This window comes from Anticarsia gemmatalis, chromosome Z, assembly GCF_050436995.1.
Source record: "Anticarsia gemmatalis isolate Benzon Research Colony breed Stoneville strain chromosome Z, ilAntGemm2 primary, whole genome shotgun sequence".
NCBI lineage: Eukaryota > Metazoa > Arthropoda > Insecta > Lepidoptera > Erebidae > Anticarsia > Anticarsia gemmatalis.
The window spans coordinates 21481571-21500757 of NC_134776.1; the positions used below are offsets into that span (position 1 = coordinate 21481571).

The 19187-nt window shown below is 39.0% G+C and overlaps 3 protein-coding genes and 1 pseudogene across 3 annotated transcripts; 3 read left to right on the forward strand and 1 right to left on the reverse strand.

Moving 5' to 3' along the window:
* The first annotated feature begins 4164 nt into the window (after positions 1 to 4164).
* Positions 4165 to 5512, forward strand: LOC142986583 (trypsin-2-like). The gene is made up of 2 exons (XM_076135096.1): positions 4165 to 4292; positions 4521 to 5512. Exon 2 carries the CDS (start codon positions 4549 to 4551, stop codon positions 5335 to 5337), a length of 789 nt encoding a protein of 262 aa, XP_075991211.1. The 5' UTR covers positions 4165 to 4292; positions 4521 to 4548; the 3' UTR covers positions 5338 to 5512.
* Positions 5513 to 10423: 4911 nt separating this feature from the next.
* LOC142986653 (cytochrome b-c1 complex subunit 1, mitochondrial-like) lies at positions 10424 to 13401 on the reverse strand. The gene has a single exon (XM_076135204.1). It carries the CDS (start codon positions 11955 to 11957, stop codon positions 10587 to 10589), a length of 1371 nt encoding a protein of 456 aa, XP_075991319.1. The 5' UTR covers positions 11958 to 13401; the 3' UTR covers positions 10424 to 10586.
* Positions 13402 to 14025: 624 nt separating this feature from the next.
* Positions 14026 to 15382, forward strand: LOC142986748 (lipase 3-like). Its single transcript, XM_076135366.1, has one exon. It carries the CDS (start codon positions 14051 to 14053, stop codon positions 15380 to 15382), a length of 1332 nt encoding a protein of 443 aa, XP_075991481.1. The 5' UTR covers positions 14026 to 14050.
* Positions 15383 to 16198: 816 nt separating this feature from the next.
* Positions 16199 to 18624, forward strand: LOC142986749 (cytochrome b-c1 complex subunit 1, mitochondrial pseudogene; annotated as a pseudogene).
* The last annotated feature ends 563 nt before the right edge of the window (positions 18625 to 19187 follow it).

The window sequence follows — 19187 nt, forward strand, 5'->3', positions numbered from 1 at the left end:
TGCATAATCAGATTAACTATTGTTCGGTATGCATTGTTCTTGAACAAGATGAAAGCTGAGAGAAAAGGATGAAAATTTAGGGGTTATATTACCTTTTCGCGCTAGATCGTTCGCGACCAAGTTGGATGTAACTCGGCCGAAACGTTTGGTAATAAAAAGGTATATTACTTGAAAATTTTCGTGGAATTTGAGACTTGTTTCGCTTAGTTTGAAAACGTAAATGCTCACACTTTATCTAGTGAGTTTATTGCTAGTTCTTTTCATAAGGCTCTACCCCCTTTAGAAATATTGTTAGATTCAGTCCTTGTAACGTCTAAGGGCCCAATATTAGACACTAAATTAATAAATGATTTGATTTTAATATATTCCATTGTTTATCCAAATCCAAAAACGTAAAAAGACTTATCTAAAATCAATTATTTATTAAAATCTTATTCAGCTTTACATGTGTTTCAGAATACAACACGGATATCAAAAGATTTAAATAAATCCGTGTTTGTTATGAGTATTAATGTACTAAGCTTTGTGATTAGTCGCACTCGTAATTATGAGTGAGCTTTGTTGAGTGTTGTTCAGATGAAAGACTATTAGCTTACGAGTTTAATCCATACTAATATTATAAATCCGACTGTCTGTTATGCCTTCAGGGGTAAACAAATGAAGAGGTGTTGATAAATATGATCGTGGTAATATTTATTATTCCTTACATCGTCAATGATTTATGCTTAATAGAAATATTGTTAAAACCAATTGGCGATTATAAAGAGTGGTCAGGAGTTTCCTGCCACCTGTTCTCATTGGCCCTACCTTCCGAACTGGCGGTAAATTCACTCTCTGTATCATTGACTATCATATGTGGCATTTGACCTTACTTTTTAGTTACAGTCATAGATTTTTTCTGACTTCACTAAGAAAGCAAATATACCTACATGCAAACTCCCAAGTCCGCACTAATAAGTAAATTAAACACAAAAATCTGTTGTGCTACACGCCTAAAATACTGAAAATATACAAGGATGCCTTTGCTTAAATATAGGCTATTATTCAAATAACGACTGTTAATCATATTTTTAAAAGAGGGCATGCAAAGGCCCCGACCCGCACTTAGCTAGCGTGGTGGACTCAAGACCTAATCCCTTCCTCTCGTTTAGCAGGAGACCCTTGTTCTGCAGTGGAACAGTAAAGGGTTAAAAAGAATTGATTGAAGCAACCGTTGGGTTAAGTAACAATTTGAACCGAGCGTCTCCGTGCTTCGGAAGGCACGAGGGTCCGGTTATTACAGTGCCTACGTCACTTGCCACGTCAAACGCCTTTTAGGCGGCTTGAACAAATTTGACACTAGGTTGACCACTAATCATACGACGCAATAACAAAAAAAATATGTAATATGAATACAGTGTGTTTAATGTAATAATATAATAGGCTACTTCAAAAATCAGTACAGTCTACTTTACCTTAAATGAATGCACGCAGAGTCGGGTACTTAAAACTTGGTTTGTAATATCAGTATGTAGATGAAAAGTAAGCACAAAAACAGTCTCTACATGTGTCGTGACCGGACGAGTTATATTCTCGTTGTTACAAAACTATGTTGGAATTGAAACTAGAGTTTGATATTCAAACTATTGTACAGTTTTGTGAACATCTAAAATGAGGTTTTTTGGCTTAGAGGTTCGTTTCGTTGTGTTATTTGTTTTGTTACACAGTGAATATTCCTTTGTCAGATAGTATTTTACTAGTACAAAAAGCAGAGCTTGTCCTAAAAAAATGACTGCAACGAAATATCTACCTGATCCACAAATATCTACTGGTTTTTGGTGTGGCTTTACTGCAGAAATTGTTTAAAAACTCATTTTTAGTTATTTATTATTAGTGTAGTATACTCATATAGCTAAAGAAAACTAATACTAATTGACTATAAATAACGAGAAGAACTATTGCGACTACTTCTTTTTTCGAATGATCAACCCGCAACGATACTGACTTACCGAACTGTACCTCGATTCTCTACCACTAACGACTACCGACAACCGGCAAGCTATCGAAATTATGATTTAGAATGTACAAGCAAAAAAGTTTCTACGACGCCCGTCAGAGGAGCTGATCAGATTTTCATACAAAATTTATCGATGACAGGTCGGTTGTCGATAGTCGATAGTAGTAGAGAATCGAGCTACTGGTTTGTCAGTTTTAAAAGGGTATCAGATCAGAACTTGTTAAGGCTTTTCAAAAAGAAAGCGAAACAAGTCTAATACAAGACCTTGCAATTTTGTCCTATTTTTCAAATGTCGCTATTTTTTTTACTCGTAATATAAGTAATTTTCAAAATATATAAATTTCAGGTGCACTTCGCTGACATCGACTACAACAATATTAAGAAGGTCAACAGTTTCCTGGTTCTTCAATAAAGCTTGGAGCAAAGTTGCAGCAAAGGCTTTGACGATACACAGGTAATTTAAAGGCACAGAGAATCATTTATTATGTACGATCGCTAAAAGGCTTTGCCGAACTTTATGAAAGCTGATCAGGCTAGCTATCGAGACATTTTGAATGAAAACCAGACTAGCGCCTCTAGCGGGCTTCGTAGGAACTATTTTGGCAGAATATTTTAAATGTCAAACTCTCGCTACTCGATAGTACTGACTGTAGAGAATCGCGCTACAGTATGACTCTGTACCTACTTTAGTAAGTTGAAGGCAACGAAAAATATTACGGCAATTATTATGAGTCACTTACGCACTGACGAGACGAAGAGTGTCCCACAAGGAAAAAATACTTCTGTTATCCAAATGTTTTAAAAATAATATTTAGCTCGTTTGCTTAATAACAAACATGCACGATAATTACGATCTTCGTGGATTCTTATCGAACTCTAAAGTTAAAATTCCGTTAACGGATCACTTAAACGAAATGGGATACGATAAGAGATACATAAAAACATGCTGCCCTATATATTTCTAATACTCGTATCATTATATCAAACGGTTTTTCTGTTGATTCCAGTCATTGGTGCTGATGAGTTTCAAGCTCCGGCCGTGAGGGCCCTCGTGAAGATATAAAGGGCCTGAGAAATTTTACCGAATAAACTTCGCTAGTAAAGGCTCAAAATCTACTTGTTTACTTATAATAGTACTTTTTTAATGCAATCTACAAAAGTTAAGATGTTTGTGTAGCTTAGCTTAGCTTATTTCTGTAACAAAAATAAGACATAGGCTTTAGAAATGCTAACTTTTAGGCCATTTTTCAGTCCGTGACATATCGTAAGCCAAACTGTCCTCCACGCGAACGAAGTCGCGGGCAAGAGCTAATAGTTCATATATAATTGATGTTCAAAGCAATTCTAATCACGTTGGAAGTAATGAACTGTGAAATGGTCACGTGCACAGTTGAAATGTTTAACTAAATTTAATGCATGAGTTCGCTATCTCTAACTTTGTGCAAACCGCTAGTAAATTGAGTTATTACTTTCTAATGATTGGAGGAGAGTGGAAGCCTTATTTTCGTTTATTTTAGGACAAATATCTAAAAAACTGTCTAAAATCGTTCGCAGGCTTGACAGATGAGCGCGGCGCGCGCTCTTACCGTTGTTGTTTCACGCGCGAAAGAGCGTGTGTGTAAAGGCACCTAATATCCATAGGGATTATTAGATTAGACTACCTCTGACATATTGGTAGCACAAAGACATTGAATTCCAGTTTCGTTGGCCGTAAACTTGTTTAAACAATACTCAATAATACTTATCACCATGGCGCTTGGTTTACAAACCTCCGTGCCTACAACCGCGGGAAAAACAGCTGGGAGTGTTAGAATACCTTTTTATCGGATAAGAAGAGTGAAGGAATAGAGTTTAACCTGAGCCATTAGAACAGACTTCAGTGTAGTAGCTCGATTCTCTACTAGTACCGACAACCGGCAACCGGCTTTCCATCGAGAAATTTTGTACGAAAATCTGATGAGCGCCTCTGTCGGGCGTCGTAGGAACTATTTTGGCAGCACATTCTAAATGTCAAACTTTCGATACTCGACATTACCGACTGTAGAGAATCACGCTACTATTCGTTTGTTGTTATGTTAAAGTTATTGATCGCTAACAATAAACACATCAAACTACTGCACGAACCATATTTTATTTGAAAAACCTTTTATTGGAACTTTTTATTTGCAATAAAACGTGGTGTAGCGCGTATACAAAACGTATCAAACATCAAATTCATTGATAAGCAATGAATAGCAGTCGCTATGAAGTCACCTTAACCAAAACATGTTTGAAAATATGTTTTTTTTATTGACAGGTACCTTAAAATATAATCCCGTTAGGAGATTAATATTTATATTATTATATCATTTATACTCTATTAGGAGTAATTAGGTATCATTGAACAAATTAAATAACCTTTTACCTAATTATGTCAACAGTGTAGTATCAGTAGTTTATTGATTGATTTCTTTGATTGGTTTCGCTGCTCGACCGATCCATCTTGATTATCTACCATAATTAATATGTTTTCTCCTTTTTTCAGATACGAATAACACAAAGCTTCGATCAAAATGTTGCGGCGATGGTACCGGGCCGCAATGGTGCTGATAATATTAGTGGTTACCTCAGTGAATGCATTCTTCACTCTGCCCTTCCCTCGACCAGACTTTCGCGTGATGTACGGAGTACGTGACAGTTCAAACAGATACCCCTACATCATTCCAATATACAGCACTTTCAGAATCTGCACAGGGTGTTTGATCACCCCAGAATGGGTACTCACTGCATCCCATTGCGTCCTCAGCAAATTCAATGCCTCTCATATCCGATACGGTGACGTCATCAACTACACAAAAAGCTTGATTCTTCGGAAGGTGCCGTATCCAAGGTTCAGGAAACGAGACCTGCGAGGTGACGTCGGCCTATTACGAGTGGAGACGATCGAAATGGCTGTGTATGGCCAAGTGTCAGCTGTCGACTCCAAATCGTTGGTGGGACTTGCCGTAGAATACGCTGGGTTTGGTAGAACAGAAGACAGACGTGTAAAACACCAGCCTCGGCCGCGGACGATTGGAGAAGGTATTGTGATACCGTGTAAAGGTCAGCCTTATTTTAGGAAGGAGCAGGCTTTTTTGTGCGTGGCTCCAAAATGTACTAATAGGGAGGAAACCTGCGCCAAGGGTGATTCTGGAGGCGCTCTGTTCCACGATGATAAGATAATAGGCCTCGTGAGCTCGGGGAAGAATACTATAGGAGTGTTCACTGCAGTCAGCCCGTATTTAAGCTGGATCCGACATATCATCAATCCAGACAATATTTTACTTCATCGAAGGAAAAAGAAACGAAAATCCTTTTCTTGAATAGCTCAGTAGATTTTTGAAAATGCTGGTAACTTTTATGTGATATTAAATATCATAGACGAGTTATGTTCGTAATATAAATAAATATAAGAGATAAGTCCTATAAAATACTTCCTGCTGGTAACCGATTTTAATGTAAAACAGTAATAAAATTAATTATATTTTTGATACATTGTATGTGATTTTTATTTAACCTACTAGCAAGTATCTATTAAGAAAATATGTAGCGAGCTCCGTCGGAACTTGTCTACTTTTAAGCGACTTCTGAATGATAGGTATATCATGTTAAAACAAATACCAGTCATTTGGATGTCGTTAGATTATATTTTTTGTTAAAATTACAAGATCAAAAAGTTTTATTTGAAGGAAAAAATATAACGCAATCAAATACAAACACCTTAATGAAACCTTAAATGTTTTCTCTATCCTAAATACTACTGACTATAGGCCACTGCTATATAAACACAAATCATAGTAAGCTTGCAGACATGTCGTGTTCAATTTAATACATTTCATAGTATATAGGCACAGGTACTGTTTCTGACAGTACACGAGTGTCTGCTGCAGATTGGAACTTAGAACCGGCTTTTACCCCCTCCCACTGACCACCCACCTGACTTACAAATACAAAATACAATGCTATAATTATATTGTATTTGTAGTTACAAAACAAACAAATACAACAGGCTACTTTTGGAATATAAAGCTATTAACGCGAGCGGAGTCGCACGGGTCTGCTAGTTTACAAAAGGCGTTTTGGTGTCGTAACTAACGCCTTTAGTAATCATTGTTGTACTTTAGTAAGTACCAGATAACTCATTAAAAGCAGGCTAAATAATATTATTACATAACACTAAAAATACGATTTACTATAATTTTTTAACCTAGTATTGTTGTACGAACTGTAATTCAGAAGCCATTAGAGAATAACGCTCATTTTTATTCAAGTGAGCACCTCCACCTTCCCAAATTCGTCAAGTTTGCCGCATTATCAATAATTCACTGTGACTGCCGCCACGTTACCGAAAACTATAAAAACTTTACAGCCCATAAACAATCCAATCTCATTCACCTTTCGCAATAGTCAATATGGATCCATTTTGTGTACTGCTAGCAATCGTGATACAATCCGTGAATCTTGAACTTGGGACAGCTAAAGAATATCCATACATCGTCAGTATTTACAACAATCATACGGAAATAAAAGACCGTTATATTTGCAAGGGGTCTCTTATCACCAAGCGTTGGGTGCTCACAACAAGGACCTGCTTACCTGAACATGCTTACAAGATCCAATACATCCCTAAAGAAAACTGCAGACCGAAATTCTGCTCCATATTAGACAAAAAATACCCGAACTCTTATCAAATCCAATTCAGTTCGTACAAAGGCTTTAAGAATGGTCGAACGAACAACAGATACAACACATTAGCCTTAGCTTTGGTGCCCAAGATACAAACACACAACTTCGTTCGTTTAGGTGCTATCGATTTCAGAACTATCGTGGGTTATGAAGTCACTTATTTTCACTTTCAAGAGGTTATTACTTTTGGAGGCAGTGACGATTATAGAGGGAGGAATTTAGAGGAAAATGAGACAAATCACCAAAACACTTTGTATTCAGATGCAGGGATGATCACTACATGTCAGGATGACACCGCCATCAGTCCGAGAATTTGTGTTGCACCTAAATGCCCAACAGACAAAGATGAAGTAGTAATTACTGCCAATATAGGTACTCCACTCATTTTTGATGACAAACTCATAGGTGTAGCTATCAATCCTGACAAAATCACGGCAGAATTTACACCGGTCAGTTTGTTCTCAAGTTGGATATCATCAGTTGTGAAGGCAGAACGAAAACAACACGAATCTGAATCTAAGAACTATCGTAAACTGAAAGGGAAACCTTGTCTTTTGGATGTTAACAAAGAAGATATTGGTGTGTCGAGTATTGAAGAGGCTAATATGAAGTGGTTGCACGAACCAGAAACAAAACCTACGCACAAGAAGAAGAAAAGACGACACAAGATAAAAAAGTATGATGAGAATTCAGTGATAAGACCAGAAGGCGAGATAAAGGCCAGAGCAAATCTTGAAACGATTGATAATTCAAGAGATAATTCAAAAGAAAATAAGACCACAGAAAATATGGAGCTTATTAAAGAAAATTACGATGGTGATTTTGAAGGAGACTTTATATTAACTGATCCTCCGAAACACCGAAAGAAAAAGAAACGGACAAAGCATAAAGTTAAAGTGAGTAATGAAATAGCGGAAGATGTGCAAACTAACCAAGAAATATCAACAGAACCTGTAAATATGGAACTAGTGGCTGAAGCTGAATGATTCATGAACATACTTTACTAATATTTTAAACTAGTCAGTACGTGTAAAGTGGTAGAATAAAATATTGTATGATTTAGTTTGTGTTGTTGCTATTCCTACTTAAATCTATTACTAAGTGGCTTGATTTAGATTTTTGATTTGGATAACCGAAAGAGCAAGTGTGCACTGGTGACTTTTGTCACTGTGGCATTTTTACATAACAGATTGATTAATCTATATATATCTAAAAATGAATTGCTGTTCGTTAGTCTCTCTAAAACTCGTGAGTGGCTGGACCGATTTGGCTAATTTTGGTCTTGAATTATTTGTGTAAGTCCAGAGAAGGTGTAAAAGGTATAAAAATTAAAATGTTTGGAATTAAATCAAAACAAGAAAGCGTGGGCTGCACGGGTTGGCTAGTATGTAATAATATCATGCCTAAGGGCTCCTTACACCACAGTACCGCGTTGTCGCCAGCATGTATGTAGTTGCCATGATAAAGAAATCGCTTTCGGATACGATTTACCTGTGATGTGTAGACCACATTGTATTTTTTTTAATAATTGTAAAGAGAAGCTGCTATTCCAAAATGGTGGTAGATTCGATCATTGTAACAACTATCATATACGTGTCAACATTAGACGTACAAATAAGTATACAGGGTGGAACAAAATAATAAGCCATGGGGAAAAGTACCCAAAATGTTTAATGTCTCTTAAAATCTCATTTTGCTAAAAGGAAAACGTTTCGGCGCGATTGGTACAATTCGCGATTAGTCTAATCGCTAATTGGACCAACCGCGAATTACATTTTCTGCATTAGACTAATCGCGAATTGGACCAATCGCGCCAAGACGAAAGGAAACTTAATTTTATCTTAAATGAAATGCTTTCATAATACTTACATGAAACGGGAGTTAATTTCATAACCAGGGTAGTATCCTTCCATTACCAACATTTTTTCATCACAAACAACTTAACAACCATAAACTATAAGTAAATAAAGCTTTACTAAAGTAACGTCCAATTTTATGTGTGTGTCCGTCGTGATCTAAGGAACAACGGAAGTTTGTCCACTTTGTACCTGCTGATAGCGTAGACAAATAGGGGTATAATCATCCCCTGGGACGGGGGGGTTAACTGCCACCCCAGCGGGTATCGGAAAGCTGTAACTGTCGTTTGATAGTGGTGAAATGTGGAATAGTAAATTCTATGTTAGAATTAATTTAGGCTGGTAGTAAACTAAGTTCTGTGGGTCTGAGTGTGTTTTGTCCTAATTTTGCAGCAGATGTTTACAATTAACACTTGTTTAAGTATTATAAATAGCCAATGTAAGTAGTTTCATCAGCTTTATTCAACAGATATGTCTTTTAAAAGAATTTTAGCCTTTAACCATCCTAAGGGGCCAAATTACAATGTAAGTTGAACCATATTGGGGTCAAATATAATTAAAAATTTCGTAATAAATTGAAAAAATGTTGACGAAATTATGACATCTCCTTTTAAATAAAGATTAAAAAAGGCGTTTCTTAATTGAAAACAACGTGAACTGACTTTTTACGACGGTTCCTATGCACGGAGACGCTTAGCTAGCAGAAAGCGGCCACCCATCTGTAAAAAGTCTACGGTAAAGGTTGCTTTACCTGTCATTAGTTCACCGGCAGCATGTGTAACTATGAGCGCCTTTCTTCCTATTGATCGCACAAATAATTGCTGCTCGTGGGAAAAGAACTCATGACAATAAAATTATTATCATTTATAAGTTCCCATTCAATTATCTAGTACAACAAAAGTAACAGTTATTATAATATTATTATCCTATTTCAAAAATATTATATTTAGTCTAATCTACTTCCTGAACCCGCACTTGAATCAAAGCTTAATCCTTTACGCATTCCCAGAAGACACCCTTACCCAGCAACGGGATAATTATAGGTCTTTATGTTTGTGGAACAACAAAAGCTCCTGGACAAGAAAATATATATAATGTGTTTAACTGGATTTTCAGAGAATTCAAAATAATGTTCTGTAGTTTTGACATAACTGAGTAGCAGACATACAAACTTTCGCATTTATTATATTCATGTTTAAGTATTTCTGAATAACTGGTAGCCAAAGTATCATAAAAGATTTTATTTAGACATAATATTTTTACACAAGCGATGTCGACTGTAGCCCAAAACCAATAGCTTAGTCAACTAACAAGTGGATTAAAACCGTGGGACGTTATCGGTCTCGAGTTCGACACCCGATGAAAATCCAGATCAGGCCGGGACGTAAATCCCGGGTTTTACGGGACCCGGGAATATTCGGCGCTATGGAGTGTTGAGATAACATGAGTAATACGCGGTTGTAATTTATTGGGAGCTGTAAATTGTTTAAAAGTTTAAGGTGTAGAGAACATTTTAGCCTCCTGAATGAGTTTGGAAGAAATTGGATAGTTAGTCACTTAAATGATTCAAAATTTCACAAAGATACCACACTAGTGTTACTATTTAAAAACTAAAAGTGCAGTGTTTGAATACATGGATACTCCTTTATCCCAGTACGTCATCATGAGACACTTGTGATGCATGTATAAGCAGTTCCGGCTGAAATATTGCTTACAATTTTAAAAGAACACTAGCGGACCCGACAGACGTTGTCCTGTCTAATAAATAAAAAAATAATTAAAAAAACATTGTCCAGCGGACGAAATTGTGAATCTAAACCATTCTCAGATCCCCTTGAACACACACCAGTCGTTTAAGAGAGGTTCAGTGACATACACACTTACAGAAGAATTATATATATAAAGATTAGTATAATATTTTAAGTCATAAACATTGTATTCTACAAAATGGGGTTATAAATTATGGCACACAAAAAAACATTTGAAATTACATGTATTTTGAAGAATTGTTTATACTACGCACGGAAAGATTACAATCTGAGCCAATACATGCCAGCGATCGTCCTGGTGAACTCAGGCAACGTTTCAGTAGGCCCTACAGCCGACACCACCGGCCCTTGATTCAGTATGTACTTCTCACCCATCTCCTTGAACGCGTGCGGCAGGACCACGTCCACGTGGTGGATCATCTCGTCCAAAGGCTTCCTCGTAGCTTTGTACATCATCTGGATTCCCATGTCACGACACGAGTTCACCACGCCGTTGTATCTCTTGCGTAATTTCAACCTTGCCGCGGCTTTAGCTCGTTCCACCATATTCCTATGCGGCATCAAAATCATTTCCATCCAAGCGTGCTGGAACGCAAATATCAAGTCGTCCAATATCGGCCTCTCCGCCACAAAGTATATACCCCAAAGACCTACGTCCTTGTATACAATGTAAAAAGACTCAAAACTCTCGCACTGACCGAACGACGCGGCCGCTTTCCCCGCGTAGTCAGGCTGGTGGTCCCATTTTTGCCGCGACTTGCTCCACGAACCGATCAAACAACTCATCACGTACATTGGCATGTAATCCGGACTGGTGTACCCCGGAGCTTCCACGGCGAGCGCCACGTGGGCCTGCGTCATAGAATCATCTCGGTATAATATCTCTGAAGACGTGTACCGGTTGGTACCACTATCCGCCTCCCAATGTCCTGAGGGCGGGATCATACCGAAACTACTACCAGCAGTGTCCACTATGTTATCATGTGACACGCCACCAGATGTGGCCAGTATAAGTCTGCAGGTCGTGTAGTTCTCTTTCACGTAAGTCTCAGTCATCTCTTTATTAAACCGGGACACATTACGCAAAGGACCCATCACAGGTTGTGCAAGTGGTGTACCTTGGAAGGCGGCAGCGTGCAAGTTGTCGAACATAATAGCTTTAGGATTGTTGTCAGAGTCGAGGAGATCTAAACATATGTTGTATCTCTCGTGCTCCAGCTGATTCTCGTCTATACATAATGCTGTGAGAATTTCGGATAAAGTCATGACTGCACTCTGCGCGAGTTGAGAGGGAACGAGCATTGAGAAGAACTGCATCTCGCGCCGTGTCTTTACTGTCAACTTTGCGCACACACATTGCACTTTCCGATCTAGTTGACATTTGAACGCGAGATGTTCGAAGAAGTGTGCCAGACCGTTAGTGTGGGCTGTTTCATACCTCGATCCTGCTACAACGAACAGCGACACACATGTCAATGGTGAATATGTCTCCTCCGTCAAGACCCTGACTCCGTTCGGTAGATATGTCACTCTGGTGTGAGGATCGAACGGTTCCTCCGGGCACCAAGCTGTAGTTGTTCTTTTGAAAGGCGCCGTGAATCTCGGAACTAATCTCAGAACAGATTTAAACATGGTTGTAAACAGATGTACAAAGAGGTAAAAAATTGTTTTGACAGAGTCAAATTACTGGCGATTTGTCAATAATAAAGTTTTAGTTGAGCTCCATCTTACAAAGGAGGTAAGTGTATAAATGTTTATAAGAACACATAATTTTTCATGTCTTTACGCTAAATAAGAATGGTTCGTTGTGATTGTAACGATTGCATTCGAGATTGAACCACAACCAGTTGAAGCTAATTATTTGGAGCCCACTGCATCCATTGTGCGGCTACATAATGGATGACATTACGACCCCGGCGCGATATCTATTTAATTGTAAAAGCTGTCGCCAACAGACAATATTGTTTGCGAATCATTACATTGTTGACAAAGCTTATCAGATTGTTAAAATGTTTATAGGGTAAACAACAAAGCCAATGAAATCACGATTTAAACAATTTTGTTAATAAACATTGATTAAAATCTAAAAAATATATTTTAAACTTGAAGAATACATCTCATACGTCTATTATTACTATTCTGTATCAATGATATGTATAAAAATCTCACTTATTCAAAGCTGCGAAATATTTTTGTGGCTATCCATGACGTATTTAATCCACGTGATATGGGAACTGACGGCCGAGAATACGGATACTTTTGGTACCTCTATTAAGGAATAGGTAACTCCTATCACCCGTTCGCCAAGGAGAAGTGGTCCACCAGAGTCTCCGGGCAACACATGCTGGAGGGCCGAGCAATGCCAAACGACACAAAAATGGGCACCAAATGAATCCACCATTGTCCTGTACTTGTCACAAGTCGTGGCGACCCCAGCTCCCATCTGCAAGGGTCTCATATAGTCCTTCAACACAGTAGTAGCATTCCAAACCAGAGTAGTTAGTCCACCACCAATCCAATTCACTTTTAGTCCTAAAACGGTCTTATAGTCCACAGCAGACACGATCCCGAATTTCTTTATAGGTACTTCTTCGATCTGCAGCATGGCTATGTCGTTGTGTGGAATGTAATTATACATTGGGATGGCAATTCGTTTCAAAATCTTGCTCATTGAGGTTATTTTTGAAGGGTGTATAGTCACGTTTCCGTATTGGATGGAGTCGGCGTTGCAGTGAGCGGCAGTGAGTACCCAGGTCGATGAAAGAAGAGTTCCTGTACATCTTCTTTCGTACATGTGGAGAAGGATGACGACGTAAGGGTATGCGTCAGGATTCACGTCGACTCCCTTGAACACCCGCTGTGGGGGGTGCTTCCCCCGCCTGCCCCGCGTCTGCTCAGTACCTCCACATACCACCAGCACTAACGCCAGCGCCAATGACCAGCGATCCTGAAAAATTATCTTTTATTTTTCCCGCCTCATGTCTTCGAAAGTTTTTATGAAATGAAATAGTTATTGCATTTTTATGACTAAGGTGTGTTGAAAATTTTCGTAAATATTGAAGTTTTATAGGTTGGAATTTTATGGATTGAAAATTCGTTTTGGTTGAAACGGTTTAATATTTTTGAGATATTGCGTTTACTATACAATGATCATGAATCTAGAGATATAAGGACCTTTATAGGTTTTGTTTGCCACTCGATTTATGTTTATATTTTCTAATAATAAATATTTATTTAATACTCACCTATTAAATAATTGTATTATTGATAATTTATGCCTTATAATAATATATCATGATGCAATATTTAAACCACATTAAACAATAATTATACTAGGCACTAATAAGTCCCTCACTATGAACCGAGAAAGTTTTGTAAAAGCACTATATCTAACATCAGTTCGACGGAGCAATACTAGCGTTAATAATAACACACGATATTATGTCTACTACACATACATGGCGCTATTTAGTACACAATAAGCTTGAAGACATGACAGGTTTCGGTCAAGTGTGATCATCAAGGTTGAGAGCTCAAGACATCAGACATGTCGATTTCCGGCTTGCCTATTGTTTCCCGGTTGTTTACACTAGACGAACAAACGCTTGTTATGATATAATATTATTATATCTATTCACAATTGATAGACGCGCTATCATAAAAACCAGAGTTTCGGAGACGAAGCACGCATTCAAAAAGTGCCATCGAACAATCCGCCCGCGCCAATGTTACGAAAACTTTTTACCATGATCATTCTGCTCAACGACTTACCTTACGACGTGAAATTTAAATCCGTGTGTATGGCAGATGACTTCGAGAATACGATCAAGAAATACACCGCAAAAGTTGAAAGTTACGTCAACTACAGAACAACAGTGATTAAACAACGGATAGATGAAGGACTGGGACTTATAGAGAGTGGCATTAAAAAGATGACTGACACTGTTAGACAGCCAGACTTAAGTCAGATGATGCCGACGCTCCTGCCTTCAGACATGAACGCGGCGCAGATGATTACATCGCAGGGCTACAGACCAGAGACGCACTACGTGCTAACAGCTGACGGCTACATGCTCACGATGCACAGGATACTGACGAATTCCGTTAACAAGCAAGCTGTTATTCTGCACCACGGCTTACTCGGCAGTTCTGAAGACTGGCTGATCCTGGGTCGAGATCAAGCGCTGCCGTACTTACTGTCGGACTACGGTTACGACGTCTGGCTCCTCAACGCCAGAGGGAACAAATATTCAAGGCTTCACTCGAACCAGTTCATCGATGACTTTCATTTCTGGGACTTCTCGTGGCACGACATCGGCATGTACGACCTGCCGGCGACACTGACGTACATCAGTGAGTACACCAACTTCGCCGACCTGTACTTTGTCGGTCACTCGATGGGAGCCACCGCACTGCTCGTGCTGTTGTCAACGCGGCCCGAGTACAACAATATGTTGAAAACCGCTGTTCTGCTAGCACCTCTTGCGTTCATGCACCACTCGAAAGGGCCGCTGAAATACTTCAACCAGCTGCGCAGAGGCGAGGAGGTGATGCCGGATAAAGCCTTCTCTCAAGCAGTCATCGATAAGTTTTGTCGAGGAAATAGCAGGAGCTGCGCGAACCCTTTGCTTCTGATAGCAGACGGAGGCAAGGAATTGTTCGACACAGACATTATGGATCGCATATTAAACCATGTCCCCGCGGGTGGGTCGACCAAAACGCTCATACATTACATACAGTTACTACAAAGTAATAATTTTCGTATGTACAACTACGGGATAGCACACAACTATGCAATTTACAAGCAGAATCAACCGCCTTCCTACAATTTGGAAGCTATAAACGTGTCTATTTCACTGTTCACGTCGCCCGACGACTGGCTCGCGAACCACGATGATATCATGACACTGTTGTTACATTTAAGGACTGTTAAAACTCACTTTGTTGTTGAAAAGAAGAACTTCAGTCATTTAGACTTCATTTGGTCAAAGGAATCCTTAGAACTGTTATTCAATTCGATCATTAAAATTATTATAAATAACGAGTATTTTGCTTAAAGATTTTTGTATTAAATTTTGTGGTATATTTGATGTCTTTCTGTTTTTACTGGAAATTTATACATTCCTTTTGAAATTTCTAGTCACTTTTGAAATATATCCTGCCTCGAGAACTAATCAATGCAAGATAGCTACAGCTGTAGGTCATCAATTACGAAAGTTTACAGTTATGAGTTCATATTTATGTCATCACAATTATTATGTTTGTTTATCAATAATCTGAACATCAAAAACAATAGCATCAACGTGATGCAATTAGGTGTAATAATGGTTCAACTCTGATTCAACTTATACGAACTATTGCGGACTAAATAATACTGATGACACATGAGGAACAATAGATAACGTGCCTATTATGACATACTAGGCTGCTTTTCAGTCTTGTGTCATGGGTTCTATTCCAAAGCATGATGAAGATGTAGGGGAATCGCTAAGGCCGTTCGTTGTCTTCAATCTAATATTGCCATACAAATCCATTGAGGTTCGTTGACGAGTCGCGTCGGCCACATTTGTCCCGCAACTGGATTTGTATTGCGGTAGTCGTTTGAAGAACAAAATCGTTAGGTATCGGAGATTTGAACCGTCTTTTGTACAAAGGGACTAATAAACACATGGGGATGTAGCATAAACTAGCACCATAGACTATTTACCACTTATTTTTCTTCTCCAGCCTTATCTGTGTCTGTCTTATTGACAGTTGTATCAGGGGGTCTCTGCTTGTATTTTACTAAACATTTTTTTACAATAATGCACAGGTCATTTAGATTACTGAACCTAATACGGCGTCCGTCGATAACAGCCATCCGCTACTATGCTATGCCTTCATCATTCACGCAATACTTGGCGAACTACCCAAGCACCCAATACACTCAGATGTGTAATGGTCTAACTATTGCTACTGAAGAACGGCCAGGCTCCCCCAACGCGTGCATCGGCTTCTACATCGATGGAGGCTCACGATACGAAAGCGATTTCGAGAGCGGCATAGCCCATTTCTTCGAACACATCGCTTTCAAGAGCACAAGGAACAGAAACAAAGCAGAACTCATAGCCAAGATGAGTTGTCTCGGCTCCTCGTTCAAATGCTTCACCACGAGAGAGATGGTGTGCTACTACGTGCAGTGTCTCACTCCTGACGTGCCCCTCGCTGTCGACATACTATCTGATTGCGTATTCAACAACGAATTCTCGTCAATGGACATCGAACTGCAGAAGAAAATCGTGTACTGCGAAATGTTGAAACACGATTCGGATTATGATGCAGTTCTATTCGACTTGCTGCACCAAGCCGCGTTTCAAGGGACACCGTTAGCGAAAACTGTGATGGGTCCTTCAAGTAACTTGTACAATTATAAAGTTAGTACTCTTTGCGGGTATTTGAATAAATGCTTCGACCCGTGCAGGGTTGTGATGGCTGCGGTGGGCGGAATCACGCACGAGCAGATGGTGTCGCTCGCGAACTGCTACCTGAACAATCTGGAGCCGGTGAAGTGCTTGGACGTGGACACCTACAGATACACAGGCTCTGAGATACGCTACCGTGATGATTCTATGCCCGTAGCTAATGTTATTCTCGCAGTGGAAGGACCCAGCTTCGGTGAAGACGATAATATTGTTTTAGAGGTAAGAAGCAGTGAGGATGTATAGCCTAAAATAGATTATCCTGCGTGGGAAGTACGAATGAATAACATTATTCTTGAAATAAGAAACCCTTCATTCACATAATATGTACTTCTACATTGTTTGATAAAATTGGAAAATTCTACGAATCGCTATTTTAGTACAAAATTCTTTGTTATAATATTTATTTTTTCTTTGGGTCTGAAAAATCAATAATCAATTTAATCTCATGTCAAACGTCAGCGTGGGCTTAGAGGCCTCAGTGCGTATAAAGCTCCCGACTTTGTTGTGTTTCAGTTTATTTTATACAATCATTTTATTTGCTTATAAAAAAACGCTGAAATTATGTGACCGTGACAAAAATAGGATACTATGGGATGAGATAACGTACCTTAACCTAACGTATCTTATTGTACATCTTTTTGCTGTGACAAAATAATAAATTGCAATTAATCACTCATTTTTATCCACTCTACTTATAGACAAAGACATTCTTTAGCCAAAGATATGGTACGCTAGATGGTAGGTGAACCATAAACTACCAGACCACATACGCAGGATATAAACCTGATATAATATTAATTTAGAATCACTCACCAAAAACCGATCTTTGAAATCTACAATTGCCATTTTAGGTAGCAGCAGAAGCGATGGGTGCATGGGATCGTTCGCAACTATACGGAGACCTGCTTCCATGGCGTCTGGGCCGCTATGCATCATCACAACCATGCTGCGACGCTTACAAACAGTTCAGGATCAACTACAAAGACACCGGGCTCTTCGGCACGCAGTTCCTGAGCAAGCCTCTCGATGTTGATGACATGTGCATCTTGGTGCAGAACGAGTGGATGTATATGTGCACGTGTGTTACTGAGGAGGAAGTGAAGAGGGCTAAGAGGGCGGCGAGGTCTAAATTACTGAGTATTATGGAAAGTGCCAAAGCTACTTGTCATGATATTGGACGGTGAGATTCAATTTGTTGATGGCTGATGTGGGTGGTAGATAAAGTTCGTGAACTGCTAGTGTCTGGTTGAGACTGATGCGCTAGTATTTCTATCTTGAATCCTGGGTGAAGTCCAAAGTTATAGTCTGGTGTGTGAAAGTTCAGAACAGATTTAATATGAGCGAATCCGGGGGAATTAAAAAACCAGCCAAAGGTAAAATGTCTAGCCTAAACAGGGCTGCCAACAGAAACCCCAGGCTAGTGCTTGTGGCATTTTAGAATTTTAGATGAAACTGTGATCGCCGAGTAGTATTAAGCCTTACGCGCGTGTAGTCTACGGTCCAAACCTTGACAACAACAAACAATAAAATAGGTGTCCCTTGTTTTTAGCGTAAGAGAAACCATTATGCAAAGTCTAGAACGTCTGAAAACTCTTTAGACAGTCTTGAATAAAGTAAATTTTTCTCCAAATTGTTTCAGCTGGACTCTCTACTACGGCTCCCGACCATCTTTACTGGATCAGATGACGGCTATAGAACGCGTGCAAGCTAAAGACGTGCACGAAGTAATGTCCCGCTATATGAACGACAAGTGCCCTGTCGTCGTGGCGATAGGCACCACCGAGGGACTCTCCGAATACACCAGGATTCGCTCCAGCATGTACTGGCTTAGAGTCTGAATTTCTATTACATTTCAATGTTGTATTATCGTGTTTTATTTTGATGCTGCCCTGGTTTCCCCACTTTTGAATAATTGTGTAATTTTGACAGTTGTTTTTAAACATTTGCTGTCACTTTATCTAGTGGATAGGTTATCTGACATCTATCTATCTGACTGTGAATCTGGCGGTTTTAATAATAAGTGATTGGTATCTACTTCGACGGCGTGATTTGCATCTTATGCCAGGTGCCTACTAACGGCACTGCAAAGCACAATTCCTTCAGAAATCATTTGCGCAGACGCACAATAATTGCCGAGGCGTATTCAGACATGCCAAAATATGCTTAGAAATGCTACAAAAAGTGTCTGTTTAGATAAGATCTGTGACGAGCCTAAAAGTTACAATCGAGATGAGCTAAGCGTCCTTATGTTGTTGTGTTTGTGTCAATATTAATGGAAAATATTTAATATTTCGCAGATATATCTACTCAATCTAATGTCATATTTAAAAAGTCCCTCTAGAAGTGTGCTCGGGGTAAAAAGGTAAGTATAAAGCGCTTAAAAAATCTTTAGTCATAATCG

Bases quoted from the DNA above. Each gene is read 5' to 3' on its own strand.
- LOC142986583 (XM_076135096.1), top strand. From the start codon at position 4,549: ATGTTGCGGCGATGGTACCGGGCCGCAATGGTGCTGATAATATTAGTG.
- LOC142986748 (XM_076135366.1), top strand. From the start codon at position 14,051: ATGTTACGAAAACTTTTTACCATGATCATTCTGCTCAACGACTTACCT.
- LOC142986653 (XM_076135204.1), bottom strand. From the start codon at position 11,957: ATGTTTAAATCTGTTCTGAGATTAGTTCCGAGATTCACGGCGCCTTTC.